This window comes from Poecilia mexicana, unplaced genomic scaffold (genome assembly GCF_051168715.1).
Source record: "Poecilia mexicana isolate PSO_F unplaced genomic scaffold, ASM5116871v1 scaffold_12, whole genome shotgun sequence".
Taxonomy (NCBI): Eukaryota; Metazoa; Chordata; class Actinopteri; order Cyprinodontiformes; family Poeciliidae; genus Poecilia; species Poecilia mexicana.
The window spans coordinates 17,149,594-17,171,977 of record NW_028263381.1 but is presented as its reverse complement, the minus strand read 5'-3'; the positions used below and the strand labels follow the sequence as shown (position 1 = coordinate 17,171,977).

The 22,384-nt window shown below is 38.8% G+C and overlaps 2 protein-coding genes across 3 annotated transcripts; both read right to left on the bottom strand.

Moving 5' to 3' along the window:
• Nucleotides 1-1,853: 1,853 nt before the first annotated feature.
• crkl (CRK like proto-oncogene, adaptor protein) lies at nucleotides 1,854-12,540 on the bottom strand. 2 transcript variants are annotated; one of them, XM_014987918.2, is made up of 4 exons: nucleotides 11,992-12,540; nucleotides 11,367-11,846; nucleotides 9,913-10,366; nucleotides 1,854-3,897 (listed from the first exon to the last, which is right to left on the bottom strand). In XM_014987918.2, the coding sequence occupies exons 2-4, from the start codon at nucleotides 11,675-11,677 to the stop codon at nucleotides 3,763-3,765; spliced, it is 900 nt and encodes a 299-aa protein (XP_014843404.2). In that variant the 5' UTR covers nucleotides 11,678-11,846; nucleotides 11,992-12,540; the 3' UTR covers nucleotides 1,854-3,762. The 2 variants fall into 2 exon arrangements, with proteins under 2 accessions (XP_014843404.2, XP_014843403.2); XM_014987917.2 differs by having other exon boundaries at nucleotides 11,367-12,540.
• A 4,966-nt stretch (nucleotides 12,541-17,506) lies between these two features.
• On the bottom strand, nucleotides 17,507-22,285 carry ccdc74a (coiled-coil domain containing 74A). Its single transcript, XM_014987916.2, has 7 exons — nucleotides 21,247-22,285; nucleotides 20,540-20,587; nucleotides 19,704-19,806; nucleotides 18,428-18,632; nucleotides 18,182-18,282; nucleotides 18,025-18,084; nucleotides 17,507-17,773 (listed from the first exon to the last, which is right to left on the bottom strand). The coding sequence occupies exons 1-7, from the start codon at nucleotides 21,524-21,526 to the stop codon at nucleotides 17,647-17,649; spliced, it is 924 nt and encodes a 307-aa protein (XP_014843402.2). The 5' UTR covers nucleotides 21,527-22,285; the 3' UTR covers nucleotides 17,507-17,646.
• Between the last annotated feature and the right edge of the window lie 99 nt (nucleotides 22,286-22,384).

The following is a 22,384-nucleotide window of genomic DNA, read 5'->3' as shown; positions in this document are numbered from 1 at the left end:
CCAGGCAGTGAAGCTGACTTAAAGGCAGCACTAATGGACTGCAGCACATCGACCCTGAAACACACACACACGCACACACGCACACGCACACGCATACAAGTTGTGCCCGGAGGAGAGGTCAGAGTCGACTAAGTTGGATTCATTAAGCTTGTTTACTCCGGACCTACAGCCAATCACATGCAGTGCTGAGGAACACATTGATTTGCTCCAATACCAAATCGGCTCGATACATAAAAACCGCTGTGAGATACACACAGAGAATGCAATATAGGGCAAATATAGAAACAGGATTAACACTTTTTTTCACTTTAAAAGATGCAGCTCACAGACACACCTTAAACTTCTTTATATTTTATATTATAACCCAAACTGTGGAGATAATCACGTAAAAGCAAAGCTAAAGACTGTCATGTGGAAATATTTGCAAATAAAATTTGAAAAGTGTGGCATGTATTAAATAAACCCAGTTACCATCCATCTCTACCAGTTACACATTGTTATTTACCCAAACTTTGCTCAATAAAGCAGACCTTTCTGAAGCAGGAGTGACCCAGATCATTGAATTTGTTACCAAGACTAAACTAGAAATACATTTCTAGACGAAGGAAATATAGGAAATAGCTTTTTAACAGGACCAGCATGTCTTGGATCTCTGATTTAAACCATTTCAAGTCAAATTCGACGACTTTGTATAATCAAACAAAAAGACACATGCGGTGCGTGGTGTAGTGGTAAAGTGGGAGCATCGTATGCGGAGCTGTCCTCGGTTCGATTCTTCGCTGCACGTCTTCCCACTTCTCTCTCTGCCCATTTCCTTTCCTAAGTGCTGCAAATAAAAGCTATTGCTGCCTCAGAAATGTTTAGTTTATTGAGTAGCATAAGACAAACAAAAAATCATAAATTTTCTAGTACTTTCAACTTGCCAGTTTTGACAAGCATGGCAGGTTTGCACACCACTCCTCTAGTCCCAGTAAAAATACTACGAAGCTTGTGGTTCATAGCCCTTGAAAAGTTCAAGGGCTATGAATACTTTTGCAGCCCTCTGCAGCCGTCAGCATTTCTTGTCAATTCATCACTAAAGCAAAGGTAGCAAATGCATAATCATTTCATTTTTTTCCCCCTTGCTTCCCTTTTTACTGGCACATCTAATGATTAGCACAAAAATAAATTGACTGCGTTGCAGAAATATTTTTGTTTAAAGCGTTGAGACTAGTCATCTTTACAAAATCATCTCCTGACCTAATGATATGAAAATTCAGTCAGATACTCTCGCATGACAAAAACGGAGTCAAGGTTTCGTTTCCTCTTAATCTCCACAAGTGAATGTTAGTGGAGATTAATAAAAACTCTTTCAACAAACTATTTAAACTCAGGTGTTAAATGCCACGTTGTTGGCGTGCCTTCTAAACCCGCTCGCATGCAGACGTCGCCGTCTAACAAACATGTCCAACATTTGTCAAAATGTTCAAAGCTTGATTTCAGATCTTTGTGTGGCGAACTGTACCATCTAAATATACCAGCATTTCAGCAAATTGAATAACAAATGCAAAGTGCCAGACAGACTTCGCCACATGGACACGCGCGCGACGCTGCCCTTGAAAAACTTTTCCTGTTCCCGTCTCTGGGTCAGCTGACGTTCTTTTCTTAGCACCTCATTAAAATTCATTAATTGCTTTCTTTCTCCTGGGTGCAGGCAGAGTCAAAACTGGAACTTTCTTTAAAAGAAAAAAAAAAAAAAAAAACTGTCCTGTGCTCCAGAAACACAAGCGGTGACGCCAGAGCTGCTGCAAACAACCACCCACCCATCTGTCACGTCGCATGTAGGGCACAGCGAAAAGATACCAGAGAGCAGCTTAAAGAAGTAGACATAAATTTTATTTACTTGTTCTGTACATAAAGGGTCATTACCAGCACAGGTGTTAACCATGGGAAATATTAACACATGTAAATGGTATTAGAAAATAAAAAGGCACAATTTGATTTTTTTTTTTTTTTTTTGAAGGACAGTCTTCAAAAAAAAAAAGACTGAGGAATTAGAATTATGAGGGAACAAAAAATGAGCACAGTAATACTGTTAATGCCATTACAAAATAAGTCAAAAGCAAGAGAAAATAAGTTCATCTCAAGTAGGGAAATACTCAAGGTGTATTGCTCAACTAGATTTAAATAATCCTGGCATGAAAAAAAAAAAAAAAACATTCTGGATTTATTAAAGGAAAACTTTGAGTAATGAAATGAATGACAATAAGCAGCATATGACCAGGCGAGACCACCGATGCTGGCCAAGAGGTCATGCACGTAGGCAACCAGCAGGCATTTTTTTTTTCCCTTTTAGTAAGTCACCCTTTAAATAACATTACTCATTTTAAAATACTTGATTCAAAACTGACCAAAGAGAAAAGTTACAGTTCAAAGTTGCACAATACCTTGGAGTATTTGGCCGAGCGTCGATTTAAACATTTTGCAGTAAAAAAAAAAAAAAAAATAAAATCGATGGAGAAATGGTTTTGTATTTCTACAGAAAGCCGCAGAACTGTTTAATCTTTGGGGGTCCTGTTGCACATCTACTCAGGCCTGTTTCAAGAAATGTGAAAATCAAAACATAATCTCAACTCAATAGAATCAGCACATTAAATAAAACGTAAGAATTATTTAACCTTGAAGAAAACGGAAAATTTAGATGCCAAAGTTCCATTTTTACGCTCGACAGGCCGCTAAATGCTAGCAAAGTTGCTGATCTAGACTACAGCCACTGCTTAGCTAAAAAAAATTTGCTTGGCACTTCTTTAAAAAAAAAAAAAAAAAAAAAAATTTACTCCAATGGTTTGTTTGAACTCAAAGTAGGCAGGTAGACTTGGCCTCAAACATGCATTCAGGTCTCAAAACAAGAAGAGGTAAATGTATCTTCTGGCACACCAAGAGAAAAACAGGATGAAATTTTGGCCACACCGTTTCTCACTAGCATAAATAAGTTCAATAGCCAGTCAGGATTTGAGAATGTGATCAATAATGAAATCTTTCCAGGACTCCCACCCGTGTTTTTTCTTCTACTGACAGGTTTCCAAGCATTGCTAAAAACACTTATCAAAATTCAACCCCACCCCCTCCCAAAAAAGTAAAAGTCCAACCCCATGACCAATTAGTTGATAGCTAAGGTACAACAGTGACTTGATTGTTTGCAGTAATGTCGTTTAATCGGCTGGCCAGCTCCTCGGTGTCTCAGTGCTCTCCTGTATCCGTGTGGACGCTGCTTTATCCCACTCACTGCACAATTTTTCTCACACAGTCAAAAACATTTTCAGAGCCCCCCCCCCCAAAAAAAAAAAAAAAAAAAAAAAAGCAGACATGACAAATATTCAGAGTCTTAGAGGACCGACATGTTGTGATGCAATGTGGGAGAAATCTGTTGTGAGCACGCTCACATGCACTTCAACATACAAACACATACTCACGCTGATGCCCAGTGAAGCTCTGCAAATTAAAAAAAGAAAAATTGCTTGAAAATTTAACTAGCAATGGTTAGGTCTGGTTTTTAATTTAAGTCTGGAGTCCACAGCTGTAAACAGTCAGGAAGCCTTGCGAAGGCCGGCGGCAACAGAGGCGGCGGTGGGGGGAGGGACATGAAGAGGAGGTGGGGGTTGTTTTTATTTCCTCTCAAAGCAGGAAAGCGGATAACAAGGACACTGGCGGGACAGGTGGAGAGGGGCCAGCGGGTTGAGGTACACGTCAACACCGCCGAGAGGCTCCGGACGAGCCCCCGCGTCAGTCACTTTCATCCGGATTCTGAGGGTTTATGATTTTGACGTGCGTGAAGGGGAAGAGGCCTTTGCGTCCGTTCACCTCTCCCTCCCACTGGCCGCTGATGTTCATCCGTGTGACCGTGACGATGTCGCCGACCTGAGGAGGGAAGGACAAAAAGCTTCAGTCTTTCCACACGTTTCCATACATTAAACACATTAAACAGTCGGGGGCTTCATTGGTGCGTCCTGAAGTTATGCAATGATCCACCTAATGTTACACAACTTGCGGGAAGATTTACTTTCATGTCAGATCTCCACTTGCACTCTACACAGCGGTTTAAAAACGGACGGCAGGAGAACAGATGCACGGCCCAAAACGTGACCCTGATTTGACCAGGTCGAATCTCCCTTCAGATTAGGATTAGAGCAGAAATCTATTCCAACGAAACAAAGATTAAATCTTCAATTTAAACTAGATTACTCACAACATTAGCTTAAAAAAAAATAAATAAATAAAGATGTACAGACTAGAATTTTATCTGAAGCATTTTATCAGAGAAACGGGTAAGGCAAGTATTATCCGATTTGGGGGGGGGGGGGGGTTAGCTTTACATGAAATCCTAATAATTTAAAGTTTGTAGTAACTTGCCAGGTATTCATCTCCTAAATTCATCTACAGATTGCAACCACAAACAACAACAATATGAGACGTCTAGTGTGGAATGCATTTTAATTCACCCACTTTTACTCTTGATGCTCCAAAGTAAGTTAACAACAAAATCTCTGATTTTTTTCATACCAGCTAATATTTTAACAGACTTTTTTCTTGCTTTCTTTTCCATAAAAAAAAGTTGTTTTTATTTCAAATCATTCCTTCTGTGAGTTGTACAACCAGTATTGTGGCCTGGATACAAGATTTTTTGTTTAATTACTAGGATGTTGTCACAATATTAGCAGAATAAAGATAATTTTACCACAAGAATCTCTTAAACTTGCAAGAAAAGTCATTTTAGTAAGCTTAACTTTTTTTTTCTATTTTTCGTGTTTGAATCCTTGCAAAAGTACTACTTCACTCTCCAAATATTACAACTTTATTCTGGTGATGTTATGACTTTATTCTAGAATTACTATTACTGTAATCTTGTAACATCCTGAAGTTATTTTTAAAAAACATTACAGTAAATCTTAGCCTGTTGTAGAGTTGATTTAAAGTCCAAATAAATAGAAGCTGCAAAAAAATTAAAAAAATGTGACAAACAAGATGGCGGCTAAGGGCGTGCTGACACTCTGAACTTTCACTGGTGAATAAAAATAAAACAATCCTGATTTTCGAAAAATTAAATATTTACCAAAAATATTTGATACATAAATATCAGCCTGACAAAACAGACTGAACCGGTCCACCTTAAACTCAAAATAAACCCGTCTGTACCGTGAAGGCTTTGAAAGTCAAAGGGGCGACAGAGAACCAATGGTAACCCTGGAGGAGATTTACACAACACACCAACCCCACAGCAAAATATGGCAGCAGAATCATGCAGTGGAGATGGTTTTCATCAGCAGGCATGAAAAAAGATTTAAATTTTGTGAAATGCAGTAACTGTTATAAACTACAACCAGAACTTCAACGGAACAGTTTGGACTCAGTTCCTGCTGCAAAACATGATTCTATAAAGAAAGGACTTTTTCCAAAGAGTGTGACGATCATTTTCCAACCACTTCAAAATTATTGCTGCTTTGTATTGGCTTAGCATATGAAATCTCAATAGTTAATCATAAAATACAACAAACTATAAGTATTTAATCTGAGCAGTTTATAGAATTTCTAACCTTGTGAACTGAAGATGAATTATTTTTACTCAACTATATTATAACAATAAAAGGAAAAAATTCAAGAGACCATTGAATTTGACTTGCTGTAAAATGACTCATTGCTTCTTCTTCCTGACTTTCAAAGGCCCCAGTGTAGCCACGGCACAGATCTAAAGGTTTTTTTTCTGGAATCTGTGATGTGTTTGGAACCAGATGCTTAAAGCAGTCAAGCAGCAGCGACGCAACAGCCTGGGAGCGAATAACTGTCACAGAGCGAAGCAAATCACCAGCCTGCATATCAAAAACCCTAATGATTCTCCAGCCTTTCTCTGTCAGTTTGCTATCATAGCAGCTTCCTCCTCCGCTAAAATACAAACTTAAAATAAACTTTACCAGTTTAAATTAACTAGAGATAATATAAACTTCTGGTTTATATTGTACCATTAAGCTTGCATTGTCGCTAATTACCACTGGTAGCGAATTGAAACTTTAAAAAACACTAAATAAGAGTTAAGGTTTGGTTGATCAACAATTGAAATGACTCTTGGTAGATTGAACAAAACTTCCCACAAAGCTAATACCTAAAGATTAGAACCAACACTATGAGAAAAAAAAAAAAAAACTACAAAAAAGAGAGAATTTAAATTAATACAAACAGAAGAAAAAAGCCTGGAAACCGTTTCCCTAATGCTTTCTTTGCCAGTTGAGGAGAAACAAAGGTGTCCCAGAGGGACAGTGACTGTCCAGGCACTGCAATGCAGTACAGTATAAATGTCTTCAGAGGCTGCTCCCTAGTAGTTTCACTTGATCCGAACCGTTCCAGCAGTTTGTTAGTTTTTTTTTTTGTCTGAATACTCCTTTAGTGTCACATAATGTCAGAACCATTACTGGAAAGTAAAAGTGAACCAGGAATCTACAGTGACGGTGCACATATGGCTGCTTGGATTATTACTTTATGCACATGAAGTGTGTTGGACCATAATGCACACTGCAACAGAAGAAGAGTTTCCAAGCAGGCTGTTGGCTGAACGCATCTCAAGAAAAGAGCAACAAAGTGTGTGTTTTGTTCCTTGGCAAACAAACTCTGAATTCTTTTGACCAGAAAGTAGGTAAATCAGAGAAGGGGCAGGTGTGTGGCAGAGTTGTATCATAATATAGAGTACAGAACTCCCTTCGTTACTGCCAACAGTGAAACCAGACATCATTAATGTGCAGTTTACACACATTAAACTAATGACACAACTACAGAAAGGGAAGTAAAAAAGTTACAGGAACTTTGAGCTAATGGCTTACTCTAGCCAACCTCTAGTATTGCTAAAGCTGATTAGATGCCCATAAACACATATTCCATCAACAGTAGTCTCTTGATTTTCCAGCAGAAAAGCAGAAACCAACCATACAAAAGCAATTTCTGCAACCACTGATCTCAATTTGAGTCATGCAAGTTCTGCTGTCTAACAGAACCTGAGGTCCCCGAACAACCAGAGGCAAATTTCTTCTAAATTTCAGGGAACAAGTTTCAAGGTTTTTACAGGAAGACTTCGCTAAAAATATTTTAAAATAAGTGGTATTCATAAAAGCGATGTAAGGGTGAGGCAGTCAGCTATATCTGGGCATTTCAAGGCTTTTAAAAGACGACAGTCTAAAAATTGCTTTGGCATGATTTTCAATCATAACATTCTTAACGTCCAAGTCCACTTAAGGAGACAAAAAAGTTTTCTCTGAGTGCATAAAGCACAGACTAATGCCTAGTCCTTCCTCTATTAGTTGTTGCTGTTCACCTTCAGCTGGGTGAAAGAACGGCACTAGACTTTTCTCTTGCTCAAAAAGAAACAACTTTGCTGTTTAGACATATTGTGCGAGAAAAAACAGCTACAGTGATAGTGCGGAAACTAATCAAGCCCCACTCATCTGTATTTAAGAGTTAGTGAGTCAATCAAGATCATTTTCAACCAACCAGAAACGCTGAAAGATACAATCTTCAGTGCTGCTGCACAAATGGTGCAAAAATCCCAAAAGTTTACACAATCTTTAGCTCATCGGAGCTAAATTGATGATGCATGTTACATATTTGCACAAAAGGTAAGGAAATTATTAATGATAACTGCATAGAAGCCCACAGCAGCAGAGTGGTTACCAAAGCGGAAAACCTGACTAACAAAGAACATAATAATAAACCACCACTGCATTTGCTGTAAAAAGCACTTGAACACTACAGCGCAATTTAATGGCTGTTTCTTCTAGATTTCTTACAAAGTCAACATCAATAACATTGCAACCGTCATATTTAGAGTTGGATTCTTGCAGCAGTGGGAATAACCATCTCACACAAAACCGTTAATAAACTTGAGTGGAAAAACAGATTAAAGTCTGGACTTTAATCTGTCAAACTCACTAAAAGGTTACAACATGTGTTCTGTTTCATGCAGGACTGACGGTAACAAGGTCATTACAGGTTTTTTTTTTTTTTACAAAAATAAAAAATTTAAAAAAAATAAAATAAAATTGTAAAGCCTTGTCTAATCTCTTAAGATGTGATCACTTCTTTACAGCATCTAGTTGCTATTGAAGCTCCGGATTCTACATAGAAATAAACAAAGACAAAAAAAAAAAAAAAAAAAAGCAATAGTTGTTTTTTGTATTGAACAGCTTCACATTAAAAGTCTTGCTCCTAAGATACATAGGATCTTAGGAGATCCTATGTATCTTAGGATACATAGGATCCTAAGATACTATGTATCTTAGGATCCTATGATCCTAAGATACATAGGATCTTATGTATCTTAATGCAAACTTAGACTAGGTTCTATATTAATGCAAACTTAGACTAGGTTCTAAAACTTTTATAACTCATCAAGTTTATTTTTTGAAACTTAACTAAACCTTTAAGTGCTTTAAGAATTGCAGGATTTCATGAATAAATAATTATATTTTTTTATTTAACAAAGTATTGAGCATACTAAGTACCATCATGCACAGTACTATTTAAAAGTCCAAATATATTTGAATATAACAATTATGTAAATCAAGTTTATACATGGCTGCTTCAACGATGGTGCACTCATTTACTTTCTGTACTTATATTCATGTATTTTATAATTTTCATTAATGTAACGGGACTGGGTCACAGTTGCAGATTGAATAAATTATAGGACATTTATCTGATCCTTCATACGCCTTAAGATTTCAAAGGAACACACAGCAAACTACTAAAAGTACCGTCTTGTTTTTTTTTTTTTTAGGGAGAGCAAACTAACCTTTGACATGTAGCTGATAAATCTTGGTTGCTCTGTTAATGTTTTCCACAGAGTTGTGTGCAAGAGTCACAGGGACCAAGTGCATCTTTGTACACAACTCTCAGCAAGCTAGTTCATTTCCTCTTAACTGCTGACACACTCCGACGTCACCGAATGGCAGCCGAGCTGGCTCGAAAATAACTCCCATTCTCATCTCTCGCCTGGGGAAATCACCACAGCAAGACAGAGAGCTGCTGTAGCTCTCCAGCGCACACCGCGCGTCGCAAGTTTAGACACGCCGTCATAAAAAGAGCAACCCAAGAGGACTCAGCTAAGAAATACGACAATGCTGCTGTCAGACTTGGACCTTTCCTTTAGCATCAGACACAAAGAAAACACACATGAATTGCTCTGGATTCGGCATTTAACGAAAAGAAACTAAAACGTAAAACTGACCAACCTCTCCTCGAGTTAACGTATTTAACTGCAGGCAAGATTTCAGGGCTTTTACGCAACCTAGCAGCCACAGTTCGCAGCACATAGGTTGACTTAAGATTAGAGAGGAAAACATGCATGCAAATTCTTACCGTTTTAGAAAAAAACAGATAAACATGCAGCACCTAGGCAGTAGCTATTTAGTCACATCTTATGGTGTGACCACAAACTTAAAATGTGATGGTAACCAACACCAGAGCACTGGAAAAATGACTCGAGACGCAATGGGACAGTTTTACACCTTCAGCCCGCAGAACTGCGCCCGTCAGTGCTGCTGTTCATCCCTCTTCTCTATCTGACATTTATTCACAATGAAAAAACACGCAGAGGATTGTCATTGGTAGGGTTTTGGTTTGAGCAAAAACAATTTTAGGGGAAAAAAACTGAAATGTGCTGGCTAATTTTGGAAAAAAGCTTGATGAAGATCGACATCGGTGGCAAATTTGACCATAAGGAGAGAGAAGAAAAAAAAAAAAAAAAAACACTGAAAAAACAGTTTAAGTTTCCAAAAAGAAAAATCCTGGAGAACAATTCATACAAGGTATCAGAAAGCCTTGTATCAGCCTTGGAAGATTTTTAATGTACAAATAAGAGTTGTTCCAAGACTTTAAAATCAGACATTACTATACCTCTAGAGCAAGAGCCGTTTTGTCGTAGGCACAAGGCACTCGTTTCTGGATGGCCTTCGCGATGACTGGGCCGTTCTGCATGGAGGGCAGGGGTGTGATGACCGCGCCTGGCGTGCCCGGCGAAGACGTTTGGGGTTGAGCGTAGGCATGGGCAGGCTCTGGGATCCCATAGCTGTTGGAGTTACGAGATCCGTGGGTAGGTTGGCCGGGATGGGGAGGCGGTCGCACCAATTTCTCCACGTATGGGACGGGGATCATCCCGACGCGGCCCTCTCGGTTTTTGGCGCTCCACCACTGTTCCTCCGGCTTCTCGAGGATGATGAGAACTTCCCCCTTTTTGAACGGGAGGTCTTCTGCGTCGCTTCCTGTGAAGTCATATAATGTCCGCACGTACTCCTGGTTCTCCTCAGGACCAACCATGGTCTGGATGGCGCCGGTGATCGTGCTTGGGTACCTTGGCAAGACAACGCAGTCAAAACGAGATGCCAATTAGTCACTAGGATAGCTTTGTGCATTTAGGGCTAATAACTTTTTTTTTTAAATTGTTTAAAAAAGATAAGTAAACATTCCTTTAAAGGAATTTTGGCATTATAGCACCGTAACACCTTCCCTATGTGCTGCTACACTTTTATTCCCAAGACTTTCAAGATCAACTAGGGCGTTTTGAAATGTATCCAAACAACGTTTTTCTGACTTTATTCAGAATAAGTCGACAGAGTACTGCCCCTCCTGAACGTGTTGCTGTGTACTGTCTGTCAGCTGGCTGAAAGAAGCCTGCTACATGCCTTCCCCACTTACAAAAGAATGCATTCACAATTATTAACTAGTTTATACCTGTAAAGTTGACCATATTCAATATCAGCCACAATGGATCTTAACTCAAGATTACTCCACATAATGTACTTTTTTTTAGTGCATTTCTAATTGAAAACTTAGAAAATAAACAAAAGCCCAATACCACAGTGCTGCTGCTCCTCCTCCCCCCGTTGATGTGCACATAGGCATGGTGTGAAAACTGAAGGCGTGTAACACCCATCAATCTTAAGGCAGCTTTTACATTTTGTAGCTGCTGCTTTTCTCCCTTGGACATATAAATGTAGTAGATGCATTTTTGTGTAAATATTTTTGACTCAATGTCACCATACTTACCCAGGTCTAGTTGAATGGAGCTGGATTTGAAGTTACACAAACAAACATTGCACTGGCTTAAAATAAAAACTTGTTTTAACGTGAAGTCCAAAATAAATTGAAATCAGTCTCCTAGGAGATGTTTACTTCCATCAAAGGTGTCTTTGTGAAGCAGAACGCTCAAGTCAAACAGTAGTCGGAATGATTCCAATGCAAATTAAGCAAACTCTGCTTTATGACACAGCTCCCTGAAAGTAGGCTGCTTGTTATATAAACTAACTGTCTGGTTAATAGTTAGTAAAGGGAGTATTGCGTGACTTCCTTACCTGGGGGCAGGCTCTATTAGCGTAGTCGTATCCAGATAGTGGATTTTGTAGAACTCCAGGAGAGCCGGGAGGTTCTCAAACTCCTGATCGCCTATCTTAAACTTCTTGCTGGGTAATGAGTTAATGATATAGTGAGACACTTTGGAGTTTTCAGACACCGACAGGACATAGTCGCCGGGACAGGTAGACGAGTCTCGAACCAAAAACATGCCATGCCTCTGTCCTTGTAACCTGTTCTGTGCCTCCTGTCGGGAAACGGGTCCAAAATACCAGGCGGACCGATCACACGAGTCAAACCGAGCCGATGACATGTCTGCTCCCCAAAAAATAAGTTAGTAGATGTATATAAATGAAGAAATTGACTGATAAGAGTTCAGCGTTGATCCAAAGTGAATGATTCAGTAGGTGCAGGGCAGGGCATTCGTCGCCCCTGTGCGGTTTTCGAGTAATTTCTGCAGAACCACTGAAGGTTTCTTCGACCTGATTAAAACAAAATTAACAAAAAATGATTAAAAAAAAAACAGCCTGTGGTTCTTTAGGGACAGGTTAAGACTGACTTGATCCAACTTTGGACCATATTGGCTCAGCTTTGAGTGGCTGAGAATCGAGAAAATGATTAACTTACGAAAGAAAAACGCCGAGGAAGGCCGAAGCAAGAAATGATCAATTAAGCTTCCTCCTTTTCGTTCCGCCTTCCGAGAAAAAAACACAAGGCTTCAAATAATTATCTCCTCCGGTCAGTGTCAGTTAATATAAAAGCGGAAAAGGTGGTCTCAGTTTTCTAACTGAGAAATCATCATAGCTGTGAATAAAAAAGGCCAACAATTAGCCGCAGGTGGGGAAACACAGATAGTTACTTTATATCCTCTCGACTTAACGGTAAGGCACGGAAACAGGTCTGTGAGTTCCCTCTCTCGGGTTCGAGCAGACTTCAGAGGCAGCGCAAGAAAAAAATGGCGGCCCGCAACACGTCTTCACACAAAAAGTGACTTCAGAGCAGCCGTCTGTCCGCTGCTGGTGCATCTCAGGAGCTGCACTCCCTTACCGCAAGCGAAGTATCCCGACCAGACGAGTATTTGTCCTGAACTTGCCGTTGTTTTTTATTTTATCCTCCGCTCGCTCGAGAAACCAGAAGTGCGAGTGTAAGAGAAAAAAATGGCGACGGGAGGGCTGGTCCCGCTTTCTATCAGCACGTCACTCGATGACTGGAGGGGGAGGCGGGCGGAGGAAGTGAGGACTGGCTGAGAAAATGGGGGGTGGGCAGCTGGGTGACTGAGCACGGGTGGGGGTGGGGATACGTTCATAGATACGGCTTCATGTTACTCTAATTTCCAAAATACTGCATTGAAAAATGAAATAGCCTGAAAAGTGTTATAATCGCAAGCTGCTATATCACTCACCAATGCATAACAAGAGTGTGCAAATTCCAGGCTAGCCTCTAAAAGCAGCTTCTTTTGTATTTATGTCTTTTATTTTAAATGCTATCAACTAAAATTGTAAGCTGACAACAGTAGCATTAAAAAAAAACATTACAAGAACAATAACATAACAATGCTGATAATAATTAATTAAAAAGTCGAAGTAAAACAGTTCATGTGTCCAAAAAAATACTTTTTCCGGACACTGATTTAACATTTCTAGTGGATCAAATACACTGAAGTAAACAAAGGTGCAATCAGGGTCAAATTAAACACAGCATCTGCATGAAATAAAGCTGTACAAATTAGTTGGAAAAAAATTTAAGGAAAGGTATGTCCAAATGAGATAAAAGTATTTCTTTTCAAATTATAAATCATAAATAAACTGATAAGCTATGTGATGTGATTTGTTTGAATGCAATCCAACCTGGGCTCCAATCTCTATGTTTTGTCACCCTTTAACAAGTTAAGTTTGGCTTTACCTCCTCCAGCTTCCCCTGGCCATTTCCTTCCTGCAGTTCCGCTTGATTTTCTTCTCGGAGCAAATCCCAGTGCTCCATCTGGGATTTGCTTCATTGAGCTGCGTTTTTCAGGATGCATTTTTAAAATGAGATCCAATCCTTTACAACTTCAGTGGCTTGTCCACGCCTTCAGCAAGCAATCATTTCTCAATAGCCGAGAATGCCGGCCCTCTTTATGAAGCCAACAAGGGGCTGTGTCTTTTACCAAGCTAGCTTCCCCAACCCTAACCAACTTCCATGTACTTTCTGAGAAAAAGTTCCCCCATACTATGATGCTGCCACCATTGTGTGTCACCATAACCACGTGCTTTCAAGGTGGTGTGCTGTGTACATTTTCCACCATGTACAGCATTTTGCATCTTGGCCAAAGAGTTACATTTTGCTTCATGGTCTGTTGAAAACTGCAAATGGGGTTTCTCATGGCTTTTCTTTAACACAAATATTTTTCTTGCTACTTCCAGTCATTCTATGTTTGAATCCCAACCCGGGCTTTATCCGCATGGCATTTGCATGTTCTCACTGCATACATACTCAGCTTCCTTCCGCAGTTCAAATAGGTAGCTGCTAAGCAAATTAGTTTATCTAAAATTGTCCTTAGATGCGAGTTGCGTGTGTGCATGTTTCTGTGTCCTGTTTGTCTGTCGCACTGCTATGGACTGGTGGACCTGTCGGGTTCTCAAAAAGCAAAACATAATCTTGTGGCACTCTGCTAGAGAAAAGAAACAGATCCAGAGATATTTGGAGAAATTCTAATCGTTAACTTGAGACTCAAGGGTAACAAAAAAAAAGCAAAAACTTTGTACAACAAAACAAAACAATACATGTTCAGAAAATAGGAGGATTGGACAAACCAAGGCACACGAGAGAAGCAGGAAGTAAAAGTGCTGAGGAAGGAGATTACTGAGTGAGGACAATTATACTGATCATAAATGAAAGACTAGTGTGACGAGGGGGGGGGGGGGGGGTTGGGGAGCTACTGACAACGTATGTGGCAAGGTTGCAAGACAAAATAAATCAAACTACATAATAAATCAAAAGAAAACTAATCAGAAATAGATTAAAAATACAGAAGTATTTCTGTGATTAAAAACTAATTCCTCCTATTTTATGCAGCCGTATCTGAATGAAACCAGGATTATGCTTTACCCAGACTGCCACATTTAGCAGAAACATGCCATGAATTGCAACCACAACATGACTGAGGAGAGCATATGTCCACAATAGATGCTGCTGATTATAGTGGCGATTCTTTGTGATAAATCGTGACATTAGCTGACCTCACTTCCCAACCGTAAAGCGTACAGTAGGTTTTTGCAGTAAACTCTTTCATGCCACAAGTAAAACATCTTTACATAATTCCTTATTTTCATTTCCTGTTGCTCTCCAACTTCCCCTTCCATTTAATCTCATAATGTGAATTCTTTGGCACAGAACTACGACACATTGATTTGGAGCTACTTCTCTACCGCAGGGTGCTGAAAGGGTGGGAGTCTATTTAAATTCACAGGGCAGTGCCTTGGGGAAAAAGCCTTGATAAAATGCAACATGGATAAAATGATGCATCAGACAAAAAAATTGGTTGAGTGTGACAAGATATTTAGTGCGCAGAGAAGCTACTGCTGCCTAGTGATAAAAACAAAGCAGTAGCCCTGTGCTTCTGGTTTTAGTGGTCATGTCTCATGAGACTAGAGGTGGCACAGAGCAGCTCCCACCCCTGGAACACTGTCTGAATGTTAATAGTTCTGTACCCACTGTGTCTTAACTGCTAATGTCTGCCAATTCCCACATTCTAACAATGAAGGGTCAAGGAAACACATTTGGGGAAAAAAAAGCTTCATAGTCTTTAGAAATGTGATTATGGATAAAAATAGTTTTGTTTTTTTTTTTGCTAGTTTGGGTTCCAATCTACTTATTTGAGGTAATTTATTACAAAGCTGTGACAAATACTAGTAAAGTTTGTTTTAAGGAGTCACAAGGACAGATTTAAAGATCAAATTAAACATTTTTGAGGAACATATGCGTATTACTCTACCGAGGCAGTGGTCACTGAAGATTCATTCAAAAAACAACACCATCTAGTGGAGGATTATCTGATAAGAGGTTAATCTATTACTAAAACTTCATATTTTATTTCCTTACACCGACAGGCTTGAATTTTCCGTTTAGGAGACAATGAAGGCTTTCTCTATTCTAAGCTTGGCAATACTATTGGGTTTATTCATGAAACATAGATTGTTAATGTGCAGCTGTGCTATGAAAAGTTATACAAACATTCGTTCCCAGTAAATAAATAAATATATATATATATATATATATATATATATATATATATATATATATATATATATATATATATATATATATATATATATATATATATATATATATATATATATATATATATATATATATATATATATATACTCTCCATATATGTACAATGAAATCAAAATAAGTTAATAAATTATGATAAATCTTTCCAGTAAGTCATCAGCCATACTTGGAAAGGATGAATTCTTCTTAAACTGTTTTTGTCATGTTTGCATCCAAAACTTCAAAGTATTTTGCGTGATAGACAAAACTCAAACTAGTGCATAATTGTGAAATAGTAGGAAAAAAAAAATGTTTAAAAAAAAACATGTGGCACAGATTTGTATTATGCATGGCTCTACAGGTTTGGGTACCTACCAAACGATTAAAGTTTTGCTTATTTGGAAAACATTAAACTCAAGCGTCATTAAGCAGAAATTTCCAGTTGAATTTATTTAGGTACTTTAGCTCATTCTAACACATTCAAAGTTAGAATATGGTTTTATAGCCGAGCACCACTATGCACTTCTTTACAACCTTAACTCTGGCCTGTTCGGTATGTTCCTATGTTCCTGCTATCTGCAGGTGACGCCATTAGCTTGGCAGGATGATTTCAGCTGTGCTTCTCATTAAAAACACCTAAGATGACTGCGTCACTTACTAGCTGAAAAATAAGTGAGCTTTATGGCAGCACTGAGGAGAGAGTGGAGGATGTATTGTAGAAGGTGTGCAGAAAGATATCACTGATGTGAGCTGATAATGAGGTATCACCCTAAGATAAACTAGTCATATTTATTGCATACGATGTGGTATGGAAAGTTCTAGATGCATTCTTAGAGCGGTGCAACCGTCGTTATGTTGCTTGAGCAGAGGAAAATTCTTAAGAGATGCAATCTGCTTTATTATAATAAATAGCGAAAGGCCTTGAGAAATATGTCAGGTCACACTTTCAGTCTCGTACTCAGCTCTCTGGGTCGGTGCTGCTTATCAGAAGCAATCCCAAACCCGGTGACTGTCTAACAAATGAACACAGGTATTGGACCTGAGTCATTTGATAATGAGCAGATGTTTTTGGACTTCTAAGGAAGAAGTGCGGCTGATTCAACTTGGAAACTGTTTGTCACACAAGAAGTTTTTAACACTCCCCATGTTACTGTATAATTCTTTTATGGATCTCATTACTTTCATCCTTCCATCGACTTGTCAGTAAGATTTTAAACGTCTGATCAAGGCTTCACGACAAAGCTTTGATCAGACGTTCAGATAATCCAAAGTTCCTAAACTTTGGATTATCTGTTCTAATTCCCAAAAAAGTGTTTTATCAAACTTGGATTTCTTCTGGATTCTACAAATCACGAACTGTGCATAAACTAAGACGGAAGGAACTTAAATAGTGTATGCCTTCTCTCTTTTTTCATTCTCTCTTATTTTAGCTTGTATCCCCATGTTTTAGTTTTCTCTTGCTGTGTTGCTAATTTTGCACTTTTTGACACAAATGAACTTGATTGATTGATTGATAGACATATTGATGCAAACATTCGTTGACACTGACTACAGCAGACCTGTATTTAGAGATGGGGTTTCTTCTTTCTTAATACTGCCCCATTGTTTCAAAACACAGGGTTTTCAACGTGCAGCTAAATAATTCCATTTAAAGTCCGCATGACCTTCAGCACTACACCGTTAATGTCAGTGTGTGTAAGGGTCCAGTGATTAGGTGTCAGGTTGGAGAATAGGATTGGGTCACAGACTTATTTACCTACTTATACGTTCACATGTTAAAGCTTGAAAAGCTGTGCTCCATTTATAGGAGGTCCTGCTGTACAAACTGTTGGTTCACTGTGGTGGTGGTTTACTGTGAAGAGCAAACGTCAATAAGGATACCAAGAGATAGGTTTGCAAAGTTACATAAAAATAATATTTCAGTTTAATAGAATATTTCTTATGGCTTAGTATTTGTTTTTAATGAGTCTTTAATAAAGATGCGTTGGTGACCAAGGAAAACATCCGGACTTTGGTCTTTCTTGCCAGTCAGCGGAAACCCCGTTGGATGTGGAGTTGCTGAATTGACAGGAGCGTGTTCTGTCTGTCTGCAGCGCTGGAATCGGGGCGCTGCTTCAGGCCAGGGGGAACTACACCAGCGCGAGAGGGTCCAGCACTGGGGAAAGATAAGTAGAGTTAACTTAAAGGATACATTTTGTTAGACAAAAAAAAAATACTCTTTATTTCTGCTTGAAATCGTATTTTTTTGGTCGTCTGAAAACCTGAAAACAAAGAAATAACTGTGTATTTTATAGATACAAATATATTTAATAAATAAATAAATAAATAAGACATTGCATTTTGCTAGTTGGGCATCACCCTAGACCTAAACTTCACAGAACCAGTGGAAGACAAATCAGCACATACACTATTGGTGGAACTGGGTGAGAACCAAGAGTGCGGAATTTCTTCTCTTCACCAAGTTTGCTGCAACATGCAACAGAGATCAAATTAGCAGGAAGATTAAAGTATATTCAAATCTGATTCTATGGTACAAATAAAGCACATGTTTATGTCACCTTACCATGGCTCAACAGCAAGGTAGGCTTTGCTCAAACTCTGGTGTTCCCGGGTGATTTTCTTGCTCAGAATTATATCACTAAGCAGCGCCTTCAGACGTGCAATCTATGCAGCGGACACAGATAGGTTCAAGTCAGTTTTTCCTAAATAAATATAGAAAAGGTCCTAAAAGCGCATCGTCAAGTGCATTTTTACAACATTTTCAGGCGCGTAAAGGGACGCTTTACAGCATCTAACAATGCGCACTTACTTCCTGAGTCTGTAAACTGTTTTCACTGTACAGCTGTTGGATGATGGCCTCACACTCCTGCATTGTAGAAGGACGCGGCGGCAGGTCGGACGGACCTGCCGCGCGAATGCTGTTGATTCTCACAGGCTCTAAAACGGTCTTTCGCAGCCCTGTTAACTCCCCACCGTGGTTTAGTTGTACAGATCGCGGACTTTCGTTAACCTCCCTAAAGAGGAGTAAAATGTTGTAAACTAAAACCAGCATGAAAAATGACAGTTTTGGTTGTGTAAGTTAAATACCAAAATCCACAAATTTTTTTTAAGACTATGCCAAGCATATTTGTTTAAAACAACTCATATAGAGTAGAGTAGGATATCCAGAGCTCTCTGTGTAATTACGCAACTCCAGGCTTAGACTATTGGAGGACATACTTTCCACTTTTTGTCACATCTTAACGCCATTATCCAAGTGTGAATAATGTGCGATTTTTGATGAAGACGCACCCGGCCAAGTGATTGTGTTTTGCTATGTTTTTCCTCCTACAAACTCGTCGACGGGATTGTTGCTGCGACTCCAGTTTGTGTTCTCACCTTGTTTTTGTTTCAAATAAATAAAGTTCTCCTGACTCTCGGATTCTGTGTTTGGCACCGTCTCTTTCGCAAAGTTATGCTGTCATCATGGAGTTTTACTTTCATAGACATACAGGTGACGTGGGGGATTCTGCTGTATCTTGAAATAAATCTAAATATGAAATAAATTAGAGCCTAGTCGATTGGTTATATGTAATTGGACACAAACTGTATGTCTTCTTGGGATTAAAAACATTAACCTTTCTTTTTTATGTGTTCAGCAAGTAAATAATTATTGAGATTTTCCTGGCAGGTTCTATGTGCAAATAAATTACGTCCCAGAGTCAAATAAGCAATTATGTGTTACTGTAGGAGTCAGTGTATTACACTGATGTCAAAAACAGCCAAGGAAATGTGACCATGTTGTCAAAACAAAATAGCACTGCACAATGTTTCCACATAGTAATATTTGCATCTTGCTCTGGTCTCTGCTATTAATAGGCAAATAATTCCCTGGTAAAAACAAAACAGTGAGCTCATTTAGTTAAATATAAGTTTTAGAAGTCATGTATGACTGCTAGAAACCTATTCTTAGTTGGGTGTAATAAAACATTCAGCAGCCCCTGACTCTTTTGCATATCCATCTGACCACATCTGCAGTTTGGATCTCATTTTCAATGCAGGATACAGTTTAAGTACAAATCCATGGTGGTTGGACAGAACTTCACCTTGAAGCTTGGTCTTGAAACAGTGAGTCTTCAAGCAGCTCCTCCCCGTAGAGTCCGGAGTGGATTTGACAGGGAGATCTTGCATTTCGGTTGGGCGTTGTTCCTACAAAACCAATGACTAAGCTGAAGCAATCTTTCTAAAGGCTATGTGGTTTACCGACGTTTAGCTAAAGAAATTAACAATAACTACAGCAACAAATGAGTAAAGGCTGAGTACGTCTGGCTTCTTTGCAAATCAGGAATCACTAATCCTGTGGGGTTTTTAGTGATTTAAGAATCTAAAGCGACTCTAGAGGTACTCCTACCCCCAAGCTTTATTCTGTCATGTTACAAACCTGTTACCTCCATCCATCATGTTTTAATGATGTAAAGCCCCCCGGAAAACGTCCCAGTTAAACGACGTTTAACTCAAGTTCTAAAAGGGGTGCGGGTTTTAATGTTTTTATCTTTTTTTTTTAAAATCTTTTTCAAAATCTCTTTTTCTCACTGTTTATTCTATGTCACATGCTGTTTGCATTTTAATTATGTAAAGCACTTTGAAATGCCTTGCTGCTGAAATGTGCTATACAAATAAAATTTGATTGATTGATTGATTGATTGATTGATTTTTAGTTAAATGTAGCTCTACAAAGTATTAACTCATAAAAATGAAGGTCAAGCTTTTCAGATAATTGCTTTGTTTATTGTCCTACCTAACAAAATCTGAATACATCGAATTTTGTGGTTGTAACATGACAAGTTTCAGGGAGGTGAGTAAGGTTAAAGTAACTTAAAATGTAACAAAACTGCCACTGAAGGTGCAATGGAAACAATAATAAATCAGGATTGCATCTTACCTTTTTTGCCTCCTTTGCTTGAGTCCATAGTCAATCTATACTTCAGCTCTGCAACAGCCATAAAAGAAAACAGTGTCAACAGTTTGCACTGAGGGACAGCCAATGCATAAGATCGCGGTGCAAAAATTGGGGAGTTAATGTCTCACACAGGTGGCGAGACACTTAGACCTGTTCAGACACCAGACCCTTCATGGACCCCCAGCTGAGGACCAGTCAAAACCCTGGAGTTGCTATGCTACCAGAGTGCCCAGATTGAGTGTTTTTCTTGTGAGTACTTTATCATTGGGACAGTCAGGTCTCTGGCTTGAATTCATTATACTCTGAGTCATCAAATCCAACCCTTGTAGATGGAAAATAATGATGTACAGCCGGCGGCTGATTTGTTAGGCATCAGGTTAATGAAGCTGGCTGATTCATTAATGAATGTCAAAACCCTGCTGATTACCCACTGGGAATGACTAAATTCTATCTAGCCATCTTTCATGAAACAGCCAAATGGGAAAAATTACAAATAACACTTTCAGACTAACATTTACCACAATGCACGTTTTTTGCTTTGCTCTGTTTTTTTTTCTCTTAAGTACATAAATTTGCAACATTATGGACAAACCCAGGGTGCTTTGATAGCAATATATGTTGTGTATAGAAAATTAAATTATTCAGTGATTAGGATACGTTCTAAGAAAAAAAAAATCTGGAAAAACCACCTTTATTCTCCCTTTTGAGAAAGTCCATTTCTGCGTGGAGCTTCTCGAGAGTTTCCGTTTGCTGCTTTTGCAGATATCGGATGTTCTTCTGGAGGGATATGATTCGGGGATCCACGTCGCTCAGCTGGGTAGTATTTGGCGCGTTTCCTCTGACAATCAGCGAAACAGCAGGCACTGAGTGTCCCGGTGGGCGAGATCGTGGAGAACTCGCTTTCCTGCTGAATTCAAATCTGGTCCTGAATGTCGACTGAAATATGGGTGGGAGGTCATTACCTGCCATTTTTTTCTCCTTTTTTGCAGCATTCAATGGAACTAGTTGGCTTCTTTTCTACACGGTTTAGCTGGCAGGTCTTTTCCACATCCTGTTAAAGTTCAGCTTAACCCACATTGTTGTGTTACAACAACCAATTAGTCAGCACAAAAGCAGTAAACGGCTTAGTGAGTCTCCCGGGTTTCTTTTGCTCTTATTTGACTTGCGTTGCACTCAAACTGCAAGTGCACTGAGAAAAACAACGTTGCCATGACGACGCGCAGCAAGCTGCAGAAATGTCTCGCCTTCTTCTTTGGGGAAAGTTTGGAGTTGTATTCCTCCCCCTTGTGGTGACGGAAGAATATAGCAGCTTCACACAAGCAACAAAAAGTTCTTTCTACACGACTAAAAAGTGACTATTTGATTTCTAATCGTTCTCTTTTACAAGCAGGATTGGGTGATATAATTATTTTTTTATCTCAGTAAAATCAGTTTTTATCTTCTACAAAAACATAACTCGTATGGGTGCATCTAAATAAATAGGAACATTAATAAATTAAAAAGTGAAACTCAATAGGTTCACAAATCACAGTGGTGTATTTTAAAAGGCTTTTTTAATATTAGCTTGAGGATTATGTTATACAGCGAATGAAAACCAAAAATTAAGGTACTATTAAAATTTAAGTTATGTACATTCTCCAAAAAAAAAAAAAAAAAAAAAAAAAGCTTTGAGAGAGAGATTAGCCAGCTCATTGAAAAGTATGTTTATGTACTATTTAGTAAATGTACTCGACAGCTGGCCAGGGCTCCTTTTGCATGAATCACATCATGCCTGAGGTTTTGATGTTAAAACAAGGAAATAAACCAACTCTAATAAAGCATGCAGTA

Bases quoted from the DNA above. Each gene is read 5' to 3' on its own strand.
- crkl (XM_014987917.2), bottom strand. From the start codon at position 11,677: ATGTCATCGGCTCGGTTTGACTCGTGTGATCGGTCCGCCTGGTATTTT. The intron at 10,367-11,366 runs GTAAGGAAGTCA...TGTCTTGCCAAG, and splicing joins CTAATAGAGCCTGCCCCCAG to GTACCCAAGCACGATCACCG. The intron at 3,898-9,912 runs GTATAGTAATGT...TTCCCTCCTCAG, and splicing joins AAACGGCTCTTGCTCTAGAG to GTCGGCGACATCGTCACGGT.
- ccdc74a (XM_014987916.2), bottom strand. From the start codon at position 21,526: ATGGCAGGTAATGACCTCCCACCCATATTTCAGTCGACATTCAGGACC. The intron at 18,085-18,181 runs GTAAGGTGACAT...TGCATGTTGCAG, and splicing joins TACCTTGCTGTTGAGCCATG to CAAACTTGGTGAAGAGAAGA. The intron at 17,774-18,024 runs GTATGTGCTGAT...ATCTTTCCCCAG, and splicing joins CACCCAGTTCCACCAATAGT to TGCTGGACCCTCTCGCGCTG.